A 24,674-nucleotide genomic window follows, 5' to 3' on the forward strand; every position below is an offset into this window, starting at 1 on the left:
ATGCAGCCACACCAGTTTCCTGAGATGCCTCACCCTTTTCTTTCTTGTTGGTATTGTCTGCATTTGGGCCTTCAATATTTCTCCCTTTAGAATCTCTCATCCATCTTGGGACTCCCTTCTCTTTGAGTGTTTCTGATCACAGGATCACACCCAGTAGCTCCTTCAGCTTTTTAGAATTGGCCTTCTTAAAGTCCAGAGTGTGTGTCCGACTACACTCAGCTTTCCCTTCCTCTGTATCATGAAACCCAGGAGGACATAATCATATTTCAGACCTTAGTAGAATTTAGCCAGGCTGAGCTTTAGCCTGATCTTTAAGCATGCTTGCCTTTGCATAATCAGTGTGGAGAGGATGTAGGAACTAATCTAACTCATCTTCTGAGAACTGGGGCTACCTTATCAGCAACATGTGTTTTTGTTTTGTACTGTGCAGACTTTTCTCTTTGGGAAGAAATGCTGTATCCCATGTCCTTTACAACCTCTCATGTAAAGAATGTGTATCTGTCATGAATGTGTATCTGTCACATTCTCATATTTGGCACCCTCTTGTGTGTGGAGGGTAGGTTGCTACCATTTTTTCTGTCACATGAAAGAGAGCTCATGGTTTTGTGGCCTTGTTGGAGCTGGACGGCAATTGGCCAAGTCTTGCCTGGCGACCTGTGGGTCCTTTTACTGCATTTTCTGTTTCTGAGTTTGATCTCCATTCAGAGTTCAGATGCCTCCCAACCGAAAGTGAGTGGGTGGGGAGGGAGGAGGTATAGTTCAGTGATAGAGCACATCCTTGGCATGCAGGAGGCCCCAGGTTCAATCCCTGCTCAATAAAAAGCACCAGATAGCATGGTGGCCTGAAAGACCTCTGCCTGAGACCCTGCCAGTCAGAGTAGACAAAACTAGGCTGGATGGCCATATACCTGGTGCAAAGGTAGCTTTCCATGTTCCAGTGCGAAGAGTAACCCCAGTAACTGCCGCTTTCCAGAGGTGTGAGGCAGAGGGGGAGGGTGTGCTGCCACTGCTGCTGCTGCTGTTGCTGCTGGAGGCTGATTCCCATGGTGCTGTTCTGCTGGGAGGTCATGCTCTGTCAATTTTGAGGCCTTGGAGGATATCTTTGCCATGAAAAGCTCTGTAAATCCAGGATGAGGCTTGGGTTTCTCCAAAAGCGCTTTGACAGGCTCGTCAGGATGAGATTAATTGGGGAGTGGAGGGACGAGGAAGAGCGGAGAAACGCAGGCCAGGAGTAGTGGGTTGCCTTTTGTGTCTGAGTGGCAGGTCCCAAGGGTCAGCCATAGGGATAGTTTAACGGGAATATCCAATTATAATAACAGATAAGCTTAGAGCTTTGGCAGTGCTATAACTCTCTTGAGCTGATCTTCAGCTGCTGGGTACACTGTAAGCACTGATCCCCTCCCCTTCATTACAGACTCTTTAGGTTATCCACTTAAGAGTTGTTTGTGTCGGGATTTAATCTGCAGTCATTTTAGGCCTTACAGTCCAGTTTACAGCCTGGTGAAGCTGAAGTACTTGAGAGCCACAGAACTTTTATGCATTCCCAAATCCCAGGGACTTTGGAAATGAGATCTACTGTAATCAGTTGGGCATGGTTCTAGTTTGGATGAGTTAAGGTAGAAGCACTAGGTTTGTTTATTCCAGGTGGCTGGGTCTCCGTCTCCTGGATTTAGTTAGGGGGAGCCGCCTGAAATAATCAGTGCCTTTGATTGCAACACCCTGACTTGAATTCCCCTCCAGCCACCTTCTTTCACCTTAGAATTCTAGGCCAGATGCTTCAGGAGCATGTTGCCTGCAGAGCAAGAGACCTCCTTGCCCTATTCTAAATCCGTTTGTTCCTTGGGTGCTGTGATACTTCTTGGATTGTGGTTTAATTGCTCTTCTGCAGCACAGCCCCTCGGTTGGTGCTAATAGCATTGACTTTTTGGCTTTCATTGGCTTTCATTATTTTGCACATGTGTGATAGGACAAAGCTCCAAGGCATAGAAGATGGGCAGCAATTAGCAGATGACAGCTGCATCATGTAGAATGTCCTCCTTGAAGAATAGACTCTAGCAGCAGGAGACGTGGTGTGAATTAATGCCTACCAAACAGCGTTACAAATGCCCTAAAACAAGTTGTATGATTTCTGCAGTAGCATATCTTCTGCCTTCCCTGTACCCTTGCATCCCTTATCCCAATTTAATACTTGTAAATAAGAAGGAAGATCCACTTTGCCCTGGCTGGAGGCAGTCGTGGTATAATTTGTCCTTTGAATATAATAGCGTCTAATATTAGGTTAGACATTCAGAGCACAGATGGTTGGGGATGAATAAGAGAGGAAGTCGTAAGGCTCTAGTCATAAGTCTCTGCATTTGTTGGACCATGCCAAGGTCCATCTAGCCATCATTCTGTCCCCAACAGTGAGTAGCCAAAGGCTTCTGTAGACTCTCAACCTCTGCTGTTGTTTGCCCTCAGCATGTGCTACATTGGAAGTATACGGTTTGCTAGCTTCTGTTTATTTACTCCTTATATCATGCCTTTCCTTTGAGGAGCTCAAGGCAGTGTACTCCCACCTTCCATTTTATCTTCACAACAACCCTGTGAGGTAGGTTGGGCTGAGAGCGAGAGAGAGTGACTGGTCTGAGGTTTAGCAGTGGGGGTCTGAACCCAGGGTTCTCTGGTCTGCTACTCTTAAGTGCTGCTGTTCTGTGTAACTGCTGTGGCAAATAGCCACAGATCCAACTGTCTGGGTCATGGTTTCTGCCCTTGTGCTTTCGCTAAAGCAGGTTTAGTATACTTGAAAAGTGATACCTGTCTCCTTGGGATGTGGTATCACTTTTATGGTATGCTAAACCCACTTTTTAGAGAATCCATGTGGACAGACATCTGTCAACAGATGCCTGGTTGGCATTGGAGTTTGCATGATGCATCAGTCTTTACATTTTGGCAAATATGTTCAACTTGTCCTTTTATTTTTATACTGCTGAGTCATCAAATTGGGACAAGAAAATAGGCATAAACAAAATATTAAGCCAGGCAGCTACAGCCCTTGTTGCTGGCTGCATTGGGCAGGAAGCAAGTTTATTTAGGCTGAGAGAGAGTCATTGGCTCAAGATCAGCCAGAGAACTTCATGGTTAAGTGGGGGATTTGAGTCTGGGTCTCCCTAGACATGTCTGGCACTTTAAATCACTATACCCCACTGGTTTCTCTTCCTCTTGTGTGTGGATGTTGTAGGGCTTGACTGCTCCCACCTTATTTTGTTTCGCCCTTTCTTTCATTTCTTGGGAAAAGTCCTGCACTGTGCTTTGAAGTCCCACTGGTCACCAGCATTTCAGAAGCCTGGTGCTTGACCCGGCCCAACCAAGTTGATCTTTTGGCCCTGCCCACTTGCCTTTTTACTGACCCACACATAAGAGTGTGGTTGGCAGGTGGGTGTGGCTTGACCAAAATAGCCTGCTGGGCCTTATTTGGACCATGGACTGGAGGTTCCTCACCCCTGTTCTGCATTATATACTACGGTGTGTTGTGTGTATCTAACCAGGATTAGGTGGGAAGGAGAGTTTAACCCTCCTGCACTGAGTGGTCCCAACAATAAAATCTGGCCCACTTCCTATTTAAATTGAGAGGAACGCTCCCAGTTGTGCCTGTTGAAGCTTCCCTCCTGGTATAAGTAGCAGCTTGGGGGAGGTTTTAATTTGGACTTTGGTAGGAGAAGGGTTAAAACTCCTAATCCTAATCCCCCCCAGTTGAAATGGACACCACTAGACACTCTTTCTTCTAAGGCTCCTACTTAGTGCTGGTGGCAGATCTCCTTTCCAGTTTGTTGGGAGAATGAAGAGATATGCCTGCCCTTCTTTCTGCTTTCACCATGAGAATCCAGCTATCTCCATCCCTGAAGCTAGTTAAGGAAAAGCAAAGTAATACAGCTGCCTGCTACATATTTAAGTGCACATCTTGTTCACCCCTCATTCAGTCTTCTTCTGGCCATAACGGCAGCTGAATCATGGAGAACATTCTTTGAGTTTTAACCTCACAGACCTCACAGAGCTTCATGTGTTGTTTTGTCAGCATTCAGTAGTCCAGATTGGAGGGGGAAGAATTATGTGGAAACATCATTTTCGTTGCTTGCCCACTGTTTACCTCTTCCCTTGAAAACTTATATGTTTTTCACCTCCAAAGACCACCATATCAACAACGCACCACAGAAGTGTACCTGTTTTCCAAATGTGGAGGCTTGGAAGGGATGAGCAGCCTTCTGAAAGCCACCCTTTAGTCAAACATATGCTGTGTTTGCACAGAGGAACTGTTCCATGTAGAAATAATGACATCAGATGTTCCCTTTGCAGTCACCACTTCAGAAGAGGCTATTCTGTGTGCCTCATCACCACTTGGAGAGTATAATCGAACAAAGCTGGGGGTCCAGATCACGTTAACGTTGCTATGTCAGGAGGGAAATTGATTAGCCCCCTGTATGCTCAGACAGCAATGGCAGAGGCTGCAACCTTGACCTGGGAGAATGGGTGGGTGGGTTAACCTGTATAGTGCCCACACTCATATTGCCAGCATTGGGAATCCCAGCACTGCAAGCCATGGGTAAAGTTAGTCCTTCCTGTCTGAATGAATAGTGATTTGCACAGTGGTTGTGGTATTTTAAATCATTGTGACCCACTGTGGTACCTTGGGGAGAAGGGCTCAGTAAAATAAATAAATAAATCCGAATATAATTATTAATTAATTAATAAGAAAAATAATAGCTATCCATTGAGTGTGTGATTAAGTTATGAACTGCGGACTTCCTGGCTCATAGTCTACATTCATAGACATATCATTTACACGAGGATGCTTCCAATTTCTGTATGTTTGTGGCTGATATGTGAAGTGAATTCAGAGTTACATGGTCATTAAATGGTGGACAAAAGCCCATTGTCAACTGAAAGGCAGAATGGGTAGGTTTGGGACACATTAGAGCAGGGATGAGGAACCAGCTAGATATTGTTAGACTACAATTCTCATTATCCCTGTCAATTGGCCATGCTGGCTGGGACTGATAGGAGTTGGAGTCCAACACTGTATGAAAGGGGCACAGGATACCCATCCCAGCACTAGAGCACCATAATGCTGGTTTACCTGTCCTCCATTGTCAACTGTGGGGTTGAAGTCAGTGTTCAGTCCAAAGTTTGAGTTTGAAGTTCTCATGCATTGACTTGACAGATTTTGTATCTTGGTGACTTGGGGTGGGGGTGGGGTGGGCGGATCACACTAGATGCTCTCTGTGGTTTGTTTCTGTGTTCCAATTAACCAATATTCAGATTTACCAACCAATGTACACACAATACATAGTCTGGCTTTAAACCTTCCACTTTGTTTTTATTTGGTGGTGCTTCCACACCAAAATTTAGCATGTAAATAAAAGAAAATGGATTGGGCTTATTATTCAGGGTAAATGGTCTTTTACAATTTGATTCGCGCCCTGACTCTTGGCTCCTGCTTTGCTCTAATTAATACCTCACATTTTAATCTGACACTTTCCTGAAGTGTTGTGAATATGGATGAGCCCTGTACCACGGTCAGAGTCAGCTTGCTTTTTAAGTGGCTAGCTTTGAAATGATTCTTAATGACATGTCTTGAAGAACTAACCCCCCCTTTCTTTTTCCATTTGTTTGCCTCTATGTAGCACCGAAGACATGTAGCCCCACAAAGTTTGCATGTAAAGATCAGATCACTTGCATATCCATGGGCTGGAGATGTGATGGAGAGAAGGATTGTCCAGATGGTTCTGATGAATCGCCAGATATATGTATGTATATTTCCTTAATTTTTCTCTTGTAATTATTTCTATCTTGTATTGGTGATAAAAGGCCACTTTCCCCATTTCATTTTCTCCCTGCATGCCATGACTCATCACATCCTTCTTACAGCCTTGAAAATGTTAACGCTAGCCTCTAAAGATGGAGGCAACGACATCATCCAGTTTTGGAATAGATAGACCATTTAGTATTCCTGCTACCATGTAGCCTCTGCGTGAGTGCAACTCGCAACGTCTTATCTCGGGCATTTCTGAATATGTTAACAAAGGTTAGCTCACACTCACATTTGACTTTTCCACTCCCCCTAAACTTGGTTCCCACCTCAGAGAGGATTCCTGGGACCTATATGACACAACCACCTACATAACCCTGCATGTGGAAAGTCAGTATGTCAGGTAGAAAGGTTCTAGCTTACCATTCTCATGAGCATGCTAGCTTTCCTAGTGCAATAGGTTTTGACATAAGAGAGCACTGAAGCATGCAATCCTTCATTTCCCTTCTGAAGTGGCATTCTCCCATTTGATGTTTCCCCCCTGAAAGTTTGGTGTTCTTCCTTTTTTTGTTGAGACATGAGTGTGAGAGCAAAGGCTTTTCTGGCAGTTTAGCATACCATGTTCCAGGTTATAAGTTTATACTGCAATAAATGCAGTTGCTGCACACTGGTTATTCAGCTAGTATTTCTGTGCAGCAGCAATTAATTTTCGGTTTATCGAAAATTGAATGGCAGAGTTCTTGCCACTATTTCTGCTTAGCCTGTGATACTATCTCTGATCTGTCTCTCACCTGGCTGACTGCTGAAAGAAGCTGCCTTATAACAGACCACATTATTTGTCCCTCCAAAAGTATTTTTGTCTACACTGGCAATTGGTTCAGTAAGGTCTCAGGCAGAGAGCCTTTGTCTTCTTAACTGGAGCTGCCAGGGATTGAACCTGGGACTCAAAGCATTCATGCACTTTGCCACTGAGCTGTTGCCCCTCCCCAGTAACAGCCATTATCCTGAGAAGTGTCACTAGTGTTCCAAAAACACTTTGGGCTTCCACTAAAATTCCTTCAATGTTTTGCTCGAGGAAGAACCCTAACCCTTCCATTGAATTTTAGGTGAAATTTCTGTGGCAACAAGAACAGGTTGATGGGCCCCAGAGCCAGGCCCTTTTCAGTGGTGCCCCCCCCCCCCATCAGAATTCCCTTCCTAGGGAACTCTGCCAAATGCCCTCTTTAGTTTTCTTTGGACAGAGCTTGAATAGGGTTTGTCTTGCTTTATTAGAGCCTTTTGTGACTACGGTAATTTTATGTTGGTGAGTGTGTTGGAACTGGCATGTTTTAAAATACTTTGTGCATTGTGCCTTCTTGTGGTTTTTATGCTTATTTTTTGTAAGCAATCCTGTGAGCTCTTTGTCCTAAAAGATATGATGCTAATATCTAAAACAATCAAACAAATAAAATAACTATGTGTGCATTGCAACGTAGCTAGAGGTATTGCTTTTGATACAAGTTTCTTTCTTTCTTTTTCATTTCATTTCATTTCTATACCACTTTATATTTTTAAGAAAAATCTCAAAGCGGTTTACAGAATATTAAAACATCAATAAAACATCTATAAAACAAAGCAACATAATTAACAGAAAACTAAAATATTGTCTTAAAGATTTCAGAATAAAACATTACAAAGGAGGTCAACTAAAGAATAGATATTTAACACAAACGAAGTTAACAAAATACTTAAACATTTCAAATAAATACATTGCTAAGTGAATGTTGGGGAAGGGCCGTAGCTCAGTGGTCGAACACCTGCTTTTCATGCAGAAGGCCCAATTCCTGGTGTCTCCAGATGGAGCTGAGAGAGATTCCTGCCTTAAACCCTGGAGAGCCACTGCTAGTCAGTGTAGACAGTCCTGACCCATATGGACCCAGTGGTCTGACTTGGATAAGGCAACTTCCGTAACAGTAAGTGGAGTGGACTAGATGTTGGTTTGAGCATTCAGGAAAGGGACCAGTTAGGTAAGCCAAACTTGGCACACGCTCGTAGCTTCATGGCCTTTTTTGTGCATTGCAAAAAACCATGGGTGAGTTTTCTAACTGACAAAATATATATGAATGCAACATTGGTTTTTAAACCCTATATGAAACCTGCTTTGTTTATGCAAAACTAACCCTAAACCACTCTTACTAGAAAAACCATTTGCCATGCAAGCCTTCCCATATCTGTGGAAGGTACAGCAGGAAATTCTGAGAGTTATTTGGGCAGCAGCAATGCACACCAGCAGGACCAATGTGGAAATTGGACTGTTTTTCTTCTAAGCAAGCATTTTGTTCCCTTTTAAAAATTAAAACGGAGGGGTGTTGCACAGTATTTAACCAAAATCACATTTGGTTAATGTTATCATTAATCAGATATGACAGAAAAGGTTTGTTACAAAGCTGAATAGATTGCATCAGATAATGTACTTTCTGTTGCTAATGAATTAAAGTGAAGGCAAAGCTGACTGTTGAAATGGATGGCAGTTGTGATTAGTCACCAATTCCACACCTACACTTACCCAGTTTTCAGAAACCCTAGATAGTTAGCAGCAGTCATTTTGCTTTTAGATTTCTCTACTGTCTGTCATCTTTTATCCCAGTATTATTTGATTTTACATGGAAAATGACAGAAATGTTTTTTGTGCTGAGCTCCTTGTAAAAAACAAAACAAAACACCCACCCACCCACCCACCCACCCTAAGTTGCAGCCCCCCCCCCACATTTACTCCTGAAGGGTACTAGTGCATTCAGCAGGGTAGCCCCAAGATCAGAAAGAAGGCTATAAATTTTTGGCATGGTTACTTGACATTGAGAAATATGAAGTGTAATAGAAACAATAAAAGAAGAAGAAGATTCAAGTTGATGCTAGAGCACTGAAATTAAGGATCTGTCCGCTATTGTAGTGGCTGGGAAGGAGTTTTTCCCAGGCCAGATTGACTAGTGAGTCTGCAGTGGGGGGGGGGGGAGCCTTCCCTTCAAGTGGGTGACTTCATTTGTTGTGTGGGGATGTGCACAAATTAATAGCTTTTAAGAGACTTGAAGGCAATATGGTAGACATGTCATGGCATAAACATTCCATTTTGTATGTCTCAGCACTGTCTCTAGATATTTTTTAATGGGGTGCTGGAAAAGCTGGATGAAACTCAAAGAAGGAGGGCTAGACTGTTGGAATGGTTCCACACACAGTTTGCTTCTACTGTTAAGAGTAGTCACATGAGTTTTCTGGAAAATTCTGAATTGGAAAAATTTTCTGTGCAAATTGGTAATTTGCATAGGGTAAGTTGCCTCAGAAAGTTTTCAGTTTGCATTGAAGAATGATCTGATTTAGCATATTTACTGTACATACATTTAGTAAACAACCCTAAAAACATGAAATATTTTTCTTGCAATCAGAAGACTTTCATTGTTACTAATGAACTTATAAGAGGGAAATTTGCTCACATATGCCTTTTTTTTAAAAAAAGAAAAAGATGAGGGAGTGCAAGCAGGAGTGAAATTAACTCAGAACCAATCTTGTCAAGTTTCTCCACACTTGGACATTAACTACTGAAAGCAATTGGAATTAGGACACTTGAGTTAAAACAGATTTTTCACATGTGGCAACCTCCCCAACTCCTTTATGTTGTACATTTTTCAAGGTACCAAAGCCAATTGGGAGTAATGTGAACGCAGAATGTGTTTCCATTACTGCAGCATCTTCTTTTTGCTTCTGGTATGTTGTGTAAGCTAATTTGCCAAGGTAGCTTTTGGGATTATCCAACTTTGTGGCAGGGAAAGTAGGGGTTGCGTTGATTCTTTCTGTGTATCTGGACCAACTTTGAATTTGTTAAAGTCCTATACTGTATTCAAATGGCATGTTCTGAAGCAGGAATTGGCCACCTTTCGGATTCTGAGAGAGTGCTGTGGGTGCCAGTCACAAAATGACTGCCCTGGAGGGGCATGGCACAACACACTGCTGCCCCCGCCCCCAAGAAGACAATCTCAAGCTTACCATGAGAAGTCAACTCTGTCCTGCTCTACCTGATTGCAGAGATGCAACTTTTAAAGGCACAAGAATCCTGTTTCCTCCAATGTCAACCCTAAGCCAAATATCAAGAGTTATGGGCTTGAGCCCCGCATTGGGCAAAAGATTCCTGCATTGCAGGGAGTTGGACTAGATGACCCCTGTGGTCCCTTCCAACTCTACAGTTCTGTGATTCTATGATCTTGTACCCACTTAACTGGGGCAAGCCTCACTAAACACAAAAGTGCTTCTGTGTAGACATGTATACCATTGTACTGCAAGTTAATTATACAGTGAATTCTTAATGGTTTCCTGGGTTTCCATATTAATTGTGTAGTGGAATTCACAGAAAATAATTTCTACGGAGTACCAGATCACAGCTGAACCCACCACAGGAAAGATCACAGCTTTGACATCACTCATTGGCTAAATACACTGACAGCAGTTGGCAGACTGGTTCGTTTAACAGAAATCACTTAGAAGGATCCCTCTACATTTTGTTTCCTAACTTTCTAAGAGGGCTAGATACTTTTAAAAATTAAAATGGAAGCTCACAGTCTGGGCCCCCTGCCAAGGGGCATCATTGAAGGTCTCCATGGGTGCCATGTCGCCTGTGGGTGCTATGTTGGCCATTCCTGCTCTGAAGGATTCATTGCTGATGTAGACCTTGGTAGGGTTGCCATATCTTGAAGAGCAAAAAGGAGGACAACCTGAGCCACCTGCGCCCGAGTCAAAAGAAAAAAACAAGCTAACAAATAAATCCTCCCAAACCCTGAAAATTTCCTTTAAAATGTAAACATCTTCCCTGATGGGCATGTTGGCTCCCCAAAAGAGGATGTGTCTGGGATTTCCCAGACATATGGCAACCCTAACCTTGGGCTTCCTGGTGCCTTCCAGCTGAACAGAGTAAGATGGGAGGTACTGAGAACTCAATTTGCCAAATTTCCCAGAAGTAATCTGAGCATGTTTGAAAGAAACTGGCAGTGTTTAGGTCTTAGAGATGAGGGCTGTGCTACAACTGCAAGGGTTGTACATCAGCTGTCCTGCCTCAGTCCCTTTTTGGGAAATGAGAGGGGACTAGTGTCACAAGGATAGTCTGGTGGTAGGAGGAGCTAATCCCACCTGAGGCAATTTACATGCTGGGCCTGAAAATTGGGGAAATTCAGGCCCAGTTCCCATTTCTCAGAATATGAGGATCTGTTAGTGAACTCCGTTTTTCACAGAGTGCCTGTCTGTGAATGTTGAAGCATCATCTGTCAAATATCCAACTTCTTCCTGAATCATTAAATAAGTTTGTAGGCTATGGCAGAAAGTATTTGTGACCTAGATACAAATCCTACCTTGGCCATGCAAGTAGCTTTAACGTTGAAAGCATGTATGATTTTCTTCTTGTTTGTACAATAGAGCAAACTTTTTTCTTTTTCTTTTTTGCAGGCTTAGTTAAGTAAGAATGTATTCAGCCTTTGTAATTCCAGGAACATAAAAATGAATTAAAACCACATTCCCTCTCCACATTCATTCAATTTTTTATTATTCCTACATAACCACCTCCTCGTTCTTCTTCTGTTTGGTGGTTGTGTGGTGAATTCACTGGAAATTAATACTTTTTGGAGAGGCTGGCTGCAGTATCTGATCTTGGGCTGTACCCATCTAGGTTCTACTTAGAGTACACCCATTGAAATTAACAGATGCCAGTTGTATATTAATTTCAGTGGATTTCCTTTGAGCATGACTAACTTTGAAGACAACCCATTCTCACCATTGGGTTGAGATGCTTATAATTGTATCATTAGGAGATTTCAAAGCATGAGTTGAAACGGGGCCAGAAGATGGCAAGTAGTGACAGTTATGCATAATATTACAATTCCTGGTTTTGCATTTCATCAATAATAAATAAAACTATATTAAGAGATGTTTGCCTGGTCACTGTTAATAATGTCACTATTATGTTAGACATTTCCCCACCATGTTTGTTGTGAGCCTTTCCTGACCAAACTAAGCCCCCTAGAGCAAAATATACACCAGGAGGCTTAGTTTGGTCAGAATAGAGTCTACACTTCCAGAGTTAATGCTAAATACATTACTTCTAATAAATGAGCCACCATAGCCTGTAGAGATCTTTGTGAAAATTTGTGTCCTAGACTTTTTAGACTCATCTACCCTTGTATTATCTGAAACCAAAGGGCACATTGGTTTGCCAGATGTGAAAAATATTGGCATTATTTTCAGCTCTCCTCCCCCACTATATGTCCAAACCAGGTACCATGGTTTGTTTCACTCTCAACAAACCATGATCTGTATCCAAGGTGTATTCTTGGCTTACTGATTTGTAGTTTGTTGGAGAGAAACAAATTATTATCCCTAGTTCTGATGTTTCTGTTTTAACTACCTGTGCTTTTATCTCCTGTTTTTATCTTGTGAACCACCCTGATATCTTTTGGTGAAAGGCAGTATGCAAATGTCATTAATTAATTAATTAATTAATTAATTAAATAGAATGATGGAATGCTGAGTTGGGGATGGGGGTTGGTTTGCTCTGAACGTTAGTTGGAGGAGAAAAAAATTTCAGCTAGGTGTGTTCACAATAAAGCGTTAAGTATGGTTTACCATCATGTGGGAAGTGAGCCAGTATCTCAAAAAGCCACCTATGCTGATAGTTTTGGATTTAAGCCAATTAATTTACTATACTGAGTTCTATGGGTATACAGTGGTGTACAAATCAATCAATACATAATCTGTGGACCAGTAATCTTAGGCTGGATTCCAGTTAAGTCTTTCTGGTGCAAACCAGGGAGACGGTGTGCTCTGTGAGTGCCCAGAATCCATTCCATTATGGTTGCAGAGTTAGCACTTTTCTTTGGGCCCAGTGATTCATTTCCTGACAGCAGAGCTTTTGCTTTGGTTTCTGTGTGCAGATTTGTTCTAGAAGAATGAATGAGAAAAGCCTGATGGATCAGTCTCTGCAGTTGTTTCCTCATGTGCGAAGCCCCCTCACCCTTACCTTGCCCCCTTTTTGAAGGAGACAAGAGCAAACGCCCTAGATGCTATTTACAAGTATAACGCAACAGCTGTGAGGAAGCCGTCAAGGAGAAACCATCTAGGACTGAATATTGTGGCAGTATGTTTTATAAGGAGTCAGTCAGTTTCACTCATTCTTGTCTGTTCTCCAGTATTCTGGGTAGACATTTTCCCCAGGCCTGCTACTTGAAAACCTTAAAAGGAGATGCTAGGGATTGAAACCGGAAACTTCCATATGCAGAAATATACATCACTGAACCATGATTCGCTCTGAAAACATTCAACAAAGCTATGTTTCTCCCCAAAGCCCATATGCTACCTTATCCAGCTTTCCCCAAATTTAGCTCCCCAGATTTATTTAATTCTTTAATGGTACTGCATGATTGCAACAAAACCTCTAAGCAAGTTACAATCAATTTTAAAATTATAAATAAAAACAGTTAAAAGCAATTAATTATAAACATTTTTAAAAAGAAATTGAAATAAGCAATAAACTCAAAAGAGATGATAACACACCTGTGTCTGGATAGGCTTTCCTGAACAAAAATGTTGTAAGCAGGTGCTGAAAAGGATACAGTGAAAATGCCTGCCTGATGTCAATAGGCAGGGAGTTCCAAAGTGTTGGAACAAGTATTGTGGGGCTTCTGTTCTGCGGAACGGACACTGTTACAAAGGCACATACAGGACAAGGTGATCCCTCAAGTAAATTGGTCTCAAGCTGTGTAGGGCTTTATATACAGCAAATGGGTAACCAGTACAGATCTTTGAACAGAGGTGTTATATGTAGACACGTTCTTGCTCTGCTCAGCATCTTGTGTTGCAGCATTCTGCACTAACTGCAGTTGCTGGATCATTTAATGTTGCTGTTATTTATTCATTGTAGATGTTGTTGGGTTGTGCTTGTGTGTGTGTGATTGCAGATGTTGGATTGCAACTCTCATTATTCCTGTCTATTGGCCACACACCTGGGGAACATCATGGGGCTGGAACAACTCATGTGTGAGGAATGTTCACAACATCTGAGGCTTTCTAGCTTAGAAAAACTGTGAGGAAGAGGAGAGACACAGTGGAAGAACATAAAGTATGCATGCTGTGAGTCAGGGAGGAGGCTGTCTTGCATAATGCTGGAACCAGTGTCATCTAATGAAGCTGATTGTTCGATTAATGTCTTACAGCACGTAGTTACTCTATGAAATCCCACCCCCCATTACAGGATATAACAAGGGCTGCCAAATTGGGCAGCTTTGAAGAGAGAGTAGAGAAATTCATATAGGATCAGGCTATCAGAGGCTGCTGGTTATGATGGCTATACATTACCTCCAAGGTCAGATTCGGCTGGGGAGCAGTGATTGAGTCATGGCCTGCTTATGGGCTTTCCATAGGTGCATCTGGTTGGCCATTGGGAGAAACAAAAGGATGTTGGACTAGGTGGGCCTCAGATCTAGTCAGGCTCTTGTTACGTTCTTAGTTGTGCTTAGAGGCAAGTATCCCAGAATAAATGACTGCAAAGCCTTTTCTCATAAATTGCTCTAGAGCAATTGATTTCAGATTACGATAAGAGAGGAGATTCTTCCGGGATGTTTGCCAGTTCTCTGTAAACAATATTTCAGAGAGGGTGATCATTGCGAGAGAAGGCTAGGCCCCAGTTATTTGTGGTTTTGAGGAATGAGAGGCTTATTGTAGCAAGGCTTTGGCAAATTGCGACTGATCTCCATTTCCCTCTAAAATTTGGAGTGGGAGCTAGTGTGGATATGGCACTTTCAGAGATTTTCCTGCTGTGGAATATCACAACATCTGCTTCTGTGATTTGGTGGGGAGGAATGCCTTTTGCAATTTCTAATAATAAAACTAGCAGTGTAATCTTTGGTGAGTTCCCACTTTAAGTATTACATGTGAAGTACTTTGAAATATTGGCTAAGATTCTGCATGTATGGCCTTGGGAACGGTCTACTCCTTCATTTGATGAACGAGGAGTACATCAGCTCCTGGTAAAAAACAAGAACATGGCCTGTAAGGCCTCTTTGATAGGTCTTTCATCATCTTTTCTTCCCCACCTGGAGTATGATATTGCCCTCAAAACTGTGAAACAGAGGTTATGGGATATTGCCTTTAGTGATTTACGATCTCGCTCACATGTGACCTGTGGCCCATCTGTGTCATGAATCCAATATCAGCAGGGTTTTTTGTTATCTCCCTACTTTAAGAATTTGACCGTATTTACCAAGATTCTTGGGGGGAAGCCATGACTGTTAAAGTGGTACACAAATGCTTTAAGTGGTATGCTTTTGAACTGCTAGGTTGGCAGGAGCTGGGACCAAGCAACGGGTGCTCACCCCATCGCAAGGATTTGAACCGCCAACCTTCTGATCGGCAGGCCCAAGAGGCTCAGTGGTTTAGACCACAGCGCCACCCGTGTCCCTAGACAGGTTAGACAGCATCTAATCAACCTAAACAACCTGGAATTGCTGACTCTTTTCTTGTCAGGGTTCTCCTTGAGGATAAGATTGATACTATTAAACTGGCCGTAAGAAAATTCCTCTCGGCGGCAGTAAAAATAAGAAATCAGTATGTGCAGGCTAAAGCTGCTCTGTTGGCTAGCAAGGTCAATCTTACATCTTAACAACTATTGATATATACTATTGTTGTACTGTGTATTGTGGGTCTATAGACCACAATAAAGCTTTGTGTGTGTATTACACCACTCTCATGAGTAGACCACTAAGCTGAGCTACTACTAGGGTGAGATAGCTGCACTAATATTCACACTGTTTTGCAAAATGAAAGCTTCTGCAAAACTGGAATTCTGTAGGAGTTTATGCCCTGTGGACATGCAAAGTGTTATAGAACATGCAGGCTGTCTGGGTCAAGGAAGGGAGACTATGGCTCTGTTCCCTCTCCACCTTAATTTTGATAGGTCAGGAAAACCCCCACGTTTTCATATTTATAGTGATTTTTCTTAAGTGCTCAGGGTATATTTACAACAACCCTTGATGCAGGCCAGTTCATTCTCTTGACCACTGTACTTCTATACCTCTAAGGTCAAAACTGCACCTTGATTACCATCACACTAATCTTGATTCTCAACGCATTGTATTTTCGTTACCATCATTTCTCCCACCACTGCTTTATAGATCTAGGGTGCTCTACATTCAGTTCCTGAAGCCCAGGCAGATTATTGCATTTTCCAAAGCATTAATATGATTCTGAAAATATGTATTATTAAAACAGGTAACAGAGAAATTTGAAATTCCACACTCCATCCCTGTCTTTATTTGAATTGATGCACTTATAAATCCTTATTGCAAGCTTTCAAGTTTATTGATAGTCCTAATCCTTAAACATAAAAGCAGCCTAGCAAAATGGGATCCTCATTCCTTCCTAAGATGTCATGCTGCTACCGCAGGTTAACTGGTTCCTTACAGCTGTTTTTTTCCCTCTGAGAGCTTGAAGTAACCATTTTATGAGTTTATACACAGCATAGGCATTTGCTGTAGCTCAGCAGAGATTGATTACATGTGCAATGATTCCAATGTAAAAATCAAATAAATTAAAAAAATGTCCAGTAGCACCTTAGAGACCAACTATGTTTGTTCTGGGTATAAGCTTTCATGTGCACACTTCTTCCGATAACAGAAAGCTTATACCCAGAACAAACTTAGTTGGTCTCTAAGGTGCTACTGGGACAATTTTTAAATTTATTTATTTCGACTGCGCCAGACCAACACGGCTACCTACTTGAATGTAATAATCATCATAGAACTTCTTGTCTACTGCACATTACCCTATTAGACCCTGTTGGACACATTTGCCTAAGTTATTAGAGAGCTGGATTCAAAACCTATTTAGATCAACTGGATGGACTGGGGTAACCATGGTTCCCTCAGAAGTTATTGGACTACAACTCTCAACATTGCTGACCATTGGCCATGCTGGCGAGGGCTGATGGGAGGGAGCTGCAGTCCAACACCATTGCTCTGACTTAAGGTGCCTTTATAAGTAACAATAACCTGAAAGAACACAGTTGTCTTTTAAAATAACAAGAATAATAACTGAATGCACATTCATCAGCCAGCATAGATTTTGGCCAGATTAATTTATTACATAAAAACCAAAGCAAAAAGACAAAGGCCAAAATAGTTTCCAACTGGAACCCATTTTTTGAATACTGTGAATACAGTTCAGTGCATTGTTTTGAACTTGAACGTAAGTTGACTTTAAAAAATCAGGATAAAATATGTATGTTGTAGTTGTGCAATGATTTTTTTGTTATTTATGTTATAAAGTGTGATTTAAAAACAAAGATGCAAAGAATTGACAGGTGTAGGGAACATGAAATGTGATTAAATTTGATAAATTGGTCTCTGAGTAAGTTGGTTTGTAGTGCTTTTCACCCACTTGCAAATATGGTTGGCACTTCCAAAACATCTGCCATATAGCTTCCTTTACAAGTTTTAAGCCCATGTAAGAGAGCATTTGCCAAAAAGGCAGAAGAGTAAACTAAATTCCTCCTGTAATCACCAACAGAACTGTTGTACTGAGATTGGCTTGTACTTGTTCTCGAGATTGGCTGAGGACTCCTGCAAAAGCAAGTCCTTGAACCCCAGATTTCATAGTGCTGTTTTCTCCCTTTGCCTGGAAGATAAGGAAGCCTTGAGGTTGGTGCCATAGTGGCGTGAGAAAGGGCCAGCTAACAGCCCCCAGAGACAGAGACCTTTTGCAGTCCCATGCTTGTGCTGACAGGCGAGATTTGGCTCAGGCAGTATTTGGAGATAATACTTTGAAGGGCGCCCCGTGCTTTGCGCTGCCGCCTGCCGCCTGCAAGCCTTGCGCGCCCGGGGGGTTCCCCCCGGGCATGCAAGGCTTGCGGATAGCTTCCTGGAGCCTGGAGAGCGAGAGGGGTCGGTCCGCACCGACGCCTCTCGCTCTCCAGGCTTCAGCGAAAGCCTGCATTCGCCCCATAGGACGCACACACATTTCCCCTTCATTTTTGGAGGGGGAAAAGTGCGTCCTATAGGGTGAAAAATACAGGTCCTGCAGACAGGTCTGGGACAATCCTGATAGTCATGAAGCCACAGTTTTTCCTGTGACATTTCTGGTCATGACTAGACTGGTGTAAGATCCTATACGAGCATAACCACTGTTGAGATGGACAGAAAAGGATGGGAAAAGACATGTAAGCAATGTACAAATAAATGAATTTCAGTGAAATGGTATTCCATTTTTGCCATTCTCTCTCTGTCCCCACCCTGCCCCAAAGTGCTTGCTTGGAATGAATTTAATAATAGGCCGTAGCTTAGAGGTACAGCATCTGCCTTCTGTGCAGAAGGCCCCAGATTCAATTCTTGGCAACTCCCACTAGTACTGGATATGCCCCTTGCCTGAAACTCTGGAGAGCTGCTGCCAGTCAGTGTGGGCAAAGCTGTCCTAGATGAACCAATAGTCTGAGCCTGGATAAAGCAGCTTTCTATGTTTTGGCAAGAGGGGCAATAGTCTGGTGAGGGAACTTCTCTGTTTGGTCTAGCTGATCACTGAGGAGATATGAGTGTTCACTCTTTGGTGGCAGGCTGCTGTTGGAAGATACGGAGGCTTGTTTGACTGTTTGTAAGCATGCATGGTAAGCGGCTCAGAAGGGGTACTGGATAAGGCCACAAGAGGCATTGGGGCCAACTCATTTGTTCTGAGCCACAGTTGCCTATGAGAAGGAGCCAGTGTGTTTTGCAAAAGAGAAGACCAGCATGCTGTTGCAGTTCTGTGCCCCTTCCCCAATTTGAGGTTATCTACACTGGAGGATGGGACGCGGGTGGCGCTGTGGGTAAAACCTCAGTGCCTAGGACTTGCTGATCGTAAGGTCGGCGGTTCAAATCCCCGTGGCGGGGTGAGCTCCCGTCGTTTGGTTCCAGCTCCTGCCCACCTAGCAGTTCGAAAGCACCCCTAAGTGCAAGTAGATAAATAGGTACCGCTTTATAGCGGGAAGGTAAACGGTGTTCCGTGTGCGGCACTGGTGCTGGCTCGCCAGTTGCAGCTTCGTCACGCTGGCCACGTGACCCGGAAGTGTCTTCGGACGGCGCCGGCTCCCGGCCTCTTGAGCGAGATGAGCGCGCAACCCTAGAGTCGGTCACGACTGGCCCGTACGGGCAGGGGTACCTTTACCTTTTACACTGGAGGTTGCTGGAGCACCAGAATGGTTAGGCACCCTGTAGAGCCCCAGTCAGCAATTAATTTTAAGCAGGGGTCATACATGGAATTGAAGTGTCAGCCACATGAGCTCTGTTCAATAAATTGTTCATTGGTTTAACTGAAACAAAGGCTTTGGCGGAGTGCTTTTTTCATAGTTCAGCTTGGTTTCTCACCCCAGGACACAGATGGCTCTTTAACCCTGTTTTTCAAGGGGGAAGAGCTCTTGTGGCTCTGCAGCCATCGCAGTTGCTTCCTGGGCTTGTGGAAAGGGCGAGGGGCTCAGGTGTATAAGGAAGGAATTCTGAGGTTTAGAAATGGACAGCCTGCTCCAAGCTCCGGCTCTCCAGGTGGCCATTGTGCCAGGGTTAATGCTAGTGCAGGTGTCACAGTTTTATGTCCACCCAGTAGCAAAGGACAAAGGACACGATGCATCTGCAGAAATGAGAGATCGCACAGCAACACCAACAGTGTTAGGTTGGGACTTTTTAGTTTGTGAGGAAAAGGAAGTGAGCATTGGTGGCAGGGAATAATATTTTTTTTCTCCTCCTCTTTCAAGATTCCTGAATTGCAGGGGGTTGGACTAGATGACCCTCGTGGTCCCTTCCAGCTCTACAATTCTATGATTCTAAGTACTAGAAGTCAGGCTTACCCAGTGAGGCTGACAGGTGGCATAGTCAGGACAGACAAAAATGCTTACTGTTGTTCGTAGTTTAAATCCTGCTTGCAAGTTCAAGTAATTTGAAAAAGGCTTCCATTTTCCCATAAAACAATCGTCATTAGGTTTTCTTATTTTGGCTGTTAACTTTGCTAATTCCGCGTAGTCCAATGCTTTACTTATCCATTCTGCTTTGGTGGGAACTTCTTCTTTCTTCCATTCTTGTACATAGAGAATCCTAGCTGTTGTTACATACATAAACAGTTTAATCATCTGTTTTGGAACTGTTGTCCCTATAATCCCTAAGAGAAAAGTTCCAGGGTTGTTTTTTTTTGTATAATCACTTTAAATGTCTTTTTTATCTCATCATATATCATTTCCCAAAGTACCCTCGCTTTGTTACAAGTCCACCACGTATGAAAAACAGATCAGTCTACTTGTTCACACTTCCAGCAATTATAAGGAACCACCTTACACATTTTAGACAATTTGTTAGATGTTAGATACCATATATACATCATTTTCATATAGTTTTCTTTTAAGGCACAGCAAGCAGTAAATTTCCCATGATAGCAAGCAAACAGTCCCCTGGTCTGATTGGGGTCCCATGTAGCTGCTTTACCCTCAAAATTAAAGTGGTCAGTTCAAGCACAAGTTAAACTGGTGCCCTCCAGATGTTGTTGGCCTACAACTCCCATCTTTCTTCTTTTTCTTCTTTGGCGATCACTCGTAGCCGAGTAAGGTTGTCTTCCATGAACACGGTCTTAACCGTGAGTCCGTAACTGACTGTGGAGGCCAACTCTGGAGCCACACATACTTTAACAGTGGGGACATAGGTTTCCAGACAGGAGTTGATCATGATGAGGGTTTGCCAAATGTGCCTTATTCTTAGCTCGTTTCTCCTTTTCGCCCTGAGTTTGTGCTTCTTCAAAGTCCATGACACTTTTGGAGTGCTCACAAGCCAGTGTTTTCCAGTTCTCAGTGCTTATACCTTTTTTAAGATTTGCATTGAGAGCATCTTTAAACCTCTTTTATTGTCCACTGGTATTTTGCTTTCCATTCTTAAGTTGGGAATAGAGTAGTTGTTTTGGAAGACGATAATCAGACATCTGAACAACATGACCAGTCCAACCAAGTTGATGTTGAAGAATCATTGCTTTGACACTGGTGAGCTTTGCTTCTTCCAGCACACTGACATTTGTTCACCTGTCTTCCCAAGTGATGTGTGCATTTTTTTTGGAGACACTGTTAATGGAATATTTCAAGGAGTTGGAGATGGTGTTTGTAAATGGTCTGTGTTTCATAAGCGTGCAGTAAAGTTGGTAGTACAACAGCTTTATTAACAAGCATTTTGGTTTCCCTGCCAATGTCCCAGTCCTCGAACACTTTGTGCTTCAATCGGGAGAAAGCTGCACGCACAGAGCTCAGGCGATGCTGGATTTCAGCATCAGTATTGGTCCTTGTGGAAAGAGAACTGCCCGGGTAGGAAAGGTGATTGACATTTTCCAACTCCCATCATCTGTTGCCATTGGCCACACTGGCATCTGGATAGCACCGGGTTGGGGAGGTTGCAATAAACCATCACATGGAGTTAATGGCTCTGACTTAAGTGTCTCTTAATGGAAACGTTTTGTGATATCAAATCTATAACCACCGCAGGCAAACTGTTGTAAACAGAATGGAGTCTTCTGCTTCTTCTTGCCCCTTGAATTTCATAGCTGGTTTGAGTCTCCCAGCTCTTGGTCCAGACTTTCTTATCTTCTCAGTTGTGACCTTCCCAGTTTTATTTGGGTTTCAGCCAAATCAATTAAAGGACATATATTTATGGGCAAAAGAACAGCTACTTTTAAAGTGGTTTTCTAAGGTTAAAAATTCCCGTCTAATGCAGCCCTTTGGAGTGTACCACAAGCTAGTCACAACAAATAAAATTAGCTTGTTTATTAGCTTCTTCAAGAAATAAAGTGGCTTGTTAATGATGCTTGCCCCAGTTGTGATTAAGTGGTTGATCAATGGGTCTTTTTCTGTGTGGTGGACCACTTTGACTGATAGGCTGGGTCACTCCATGACCCCCCTCCCATGGACTGTAAATGATCCTCCTTAATTAACCCTCTATTTGAAGCTGCTGAAGGGAACTGACTTTTTTTTGAAAACAAGTCTTAAGGTTGGTAGTGCAGTGGTGGTGGGGAGCATGTAAGAGCCCTGCCGGATTATACCAAAGGCCCATCTAGTCCTGCGTTCTGTCTTCAAAAAATTCACAAGCAGGTATGAGTACATGTGAATTCAAATCCATTCTTTAATGTCGAGACTGATGAAAAAAATGCACAATTTAACCGAGCATGACAATAGCAGAATCAGGAACAGAACATAGCTAGTTGATATTTGTCTAAGAACCTCACAGTGGGATTCTTGGCCTGAGCAAGTATTGGAATGTAGGTCTCTTGTAGCCCAACACTGTACCCACTGAGATACAGTATTTTTGTGTGTGTCTTATTTTAAGAGCCATTGTGGTGTAGCATTGCACTAGAATATGGGAGACCAGGGTTCCAATCCCCACATAACCATGAAGCTGCCTGGGTGACATTGAGCCAGTCACTGTGAGAATAAGATGATAGAATCATAGAACTGTAGTGTTGGAAGATACCCTGAGGGTCATCTACTCCAGCCTCCTGCAGTCCAGATGTGGAAAGGGAGAGCTAGGTATACAATCTTGAACTACTTGGAGGAAAACTATGCATGCTCCTACCCCTTATGCAAACAGATACAGAGTCATGAGTATCTGGTGGGGGTTTTTGCATGCCTGAGTGTGTACCACCTCACACTTAAGAGGCTTTGTTTCTGGCTCCTCGTATTCCTATTAATTCTGGTCCTTGGTGTTATGCTTATCTTCTCCTATAATGGTTACGATTTTTCCCATTTCCAGGTCCACAGAGCAAAGTGTCCCGATGTCATCCTAATGAACACAGCTGCCTGGGCACTGACCTTTGCATCCACATGTCCAAGCTATGCAATGGCAAACGCGACTGTGTGGATGGTTCAGATGAAGGGCCCCACTGCCAAGGTAAGCTGTTTCCCTGTCTCACCTGATGCTGTGCAGAAGCTGTTACTAGTGGAGAAGCCCTGGGTGCAGCGAAGGCCGGTGTCATCCAGGGTATAGTCTGAAGGTACACTTAGCCACAGTTTAGTAGATTTGGACTTGGGTGGATGGGAGCCCCATGAATGTTGCCTTGGTTTCCTTGATAGAAAAGAAGTTAGAGATGAATGCAGGCGCTGCTGGGAGCAAAGGGTGTGTGTGGAGTCTACTGACTGGAGTGCTGACTGCTGAGCAGCTGAATTGCCATGTTACAGCAAAAGGACTGTTGCAATCTAGATTGTGTTAATAAGGGAATGATGAGTAAGAGTTGTGGTTGTTAGCGGAATAGCAAGTAATTACAGAAGCATAATGAACAGGAACTAGATATATTGACAGATGCACTCTAAGGAAAGGTGGGTATAGATTTTAATCAGAATACTAAGCTTAATTTTTGGAATTAATGTTAGTGAAGCCATAGGTCTACAAGTTGCAAAGCAGTATAGTGTTAATTTCTCATATTAGTGCCTTACATCTATCCTACATTTCCTTTATTTTAGTCATTATCAAATAGAAATGTGGTAAATGATTAACAGCCTACAGCAATTAGTTTTCAATCTGTAGACTGGAACTTCACATTATCTGGTTATTTCATTTTTTTAATGCACTGACCACTGCTGACTGTGCAAAATAGCATTGTGAGAGAGCAATCTTTAGAGGATAAACATCAGAACAGGCACCCTTGTCCTGTCTTCCATTGCGCCCCCTTGCGAATTCCCCCTCCTCACTGCCTCAGAATTTCAGACTCTTGTTTGCAATGGAAATATGGGCCTGGAACCTTAGCTGAGAAGAAAGAGGCTGGGATGGAGATGGGATGGAGCAAAACGCTTGACCAAGAGAACAGTATCTCCTCTCCCTGCCTGCTGCTTTTCCACTTTAAATTGCATCTTTCTGACATCACTTTGACAAGGAGAAACATCAACTGGGGTTTAAAATACTTGAGTTGGCCAGATAAATGACTGCTTGGATCCAATTTCCAACTTCACTTACTGGCTTTGTGGAGACTGCATCTGTTTTGTGTGTGCAAAGGGACATACAGTATTAGTTCATAGAATCGTAGAGTTGGAAGGAACTGTGAGGTTCATCTACTCCAACCCCCTGCAATCCAGGAATATGCAGCTGTCCCATACAGGGATTAAATCTGCAACCTAGTTGATCCATTAGTGTCTGCAAGAGCAACCTGGGTGGTTCGGGAGATGAGATTTTCAGAAAGATGCATAGTAGGGTGGATGTCAGAGCTATGATAATTATTTGAATACTAGTAATTAAAGCTGATTCCAGATGGTCACTTCTAATTTCTTGATTACATCTTATGCTTTGTGCCAATACTGCTAAAACTAATATAAACAACAAGGTTGACAACAGGCAGCCTTGTCTCGTTCCTTTGGTTATTTTACAATTCTCAGTCAGGACATTATTTACTATCAAATTAGCTGACAAATTGTCCTGACTCCTTTTATAGAAGTGTTTTCTGCAGTTCATATATTCCAAGACTTTAAACATAAAATTCCAGGAGATGTTGTCAAATGCTTTCTCTGTATCCAAAAGCATTAAAGCCACTTGTTTTTCATTTCTCACTTGTAAATCTTCTATTATATCATTATTATATAAAACCCAATAAAAAAGCAAAAAACAAAAACATGATCCATCTTTAATCAGGATAAATTGGAAACAGAAATGTGTTAACCTAATCAGGCGACATTGCAGGAGCTGTGCTGAGTCATAACAGGTTTTGAATGAGAGCCAGTAACTTTTGAGAGGTGCCACCTCCAAAACCGAGTCTGCCCAACTGAGCAGAGAAATTGCTGGGAGGCTGGTGTGTATTTGGGGGGGGGGGGGCTTTAGGCCCCCATTGTTTATCAGCAGAGTCATTTACTCTGAAAGGC

At 42.7% G+C, this 24,674-nt stretch overlaps 1 protein-coding gene across 1 annotated transcript in view; it reads left to right on the forward strand.

The window, feature by feature from the left end:
• LRP1 (LDL receptor related protein 1) overlaps window positions 1-24,674 on the forward strand; it is a 298,357-nt gene that overhangs the window by 73,770 nt on the left and 199,913 nt on the right. The window contains exons 4-5 of the mRNA XM_077923771.1: window positions 5,658-5,780; window positions 22,582-22,719. Coding sequence (XP_077779897.1) covers window positions 5,658-5,780; window positions 22,582-22,719 — 261 coding nt within the window. The remainder of the gene's footprint in view (window positions 1-5,657; window positions 5,781-22,581; window positions 22,720-24,674) is intronic.

This window comes from Podarcis muralis, chromosome 2 (assembly GCF_964188315.1).
Source record: "Podarcis muralis chromosome 2, rPodMur119.hap1.1, whole genome shotgun sequence".
NCBI lineage: Eukaryota > Metazoa > Chordata > Lepidosauria > Squamata > Lacertidae > Podarcis > Podarcis muralis.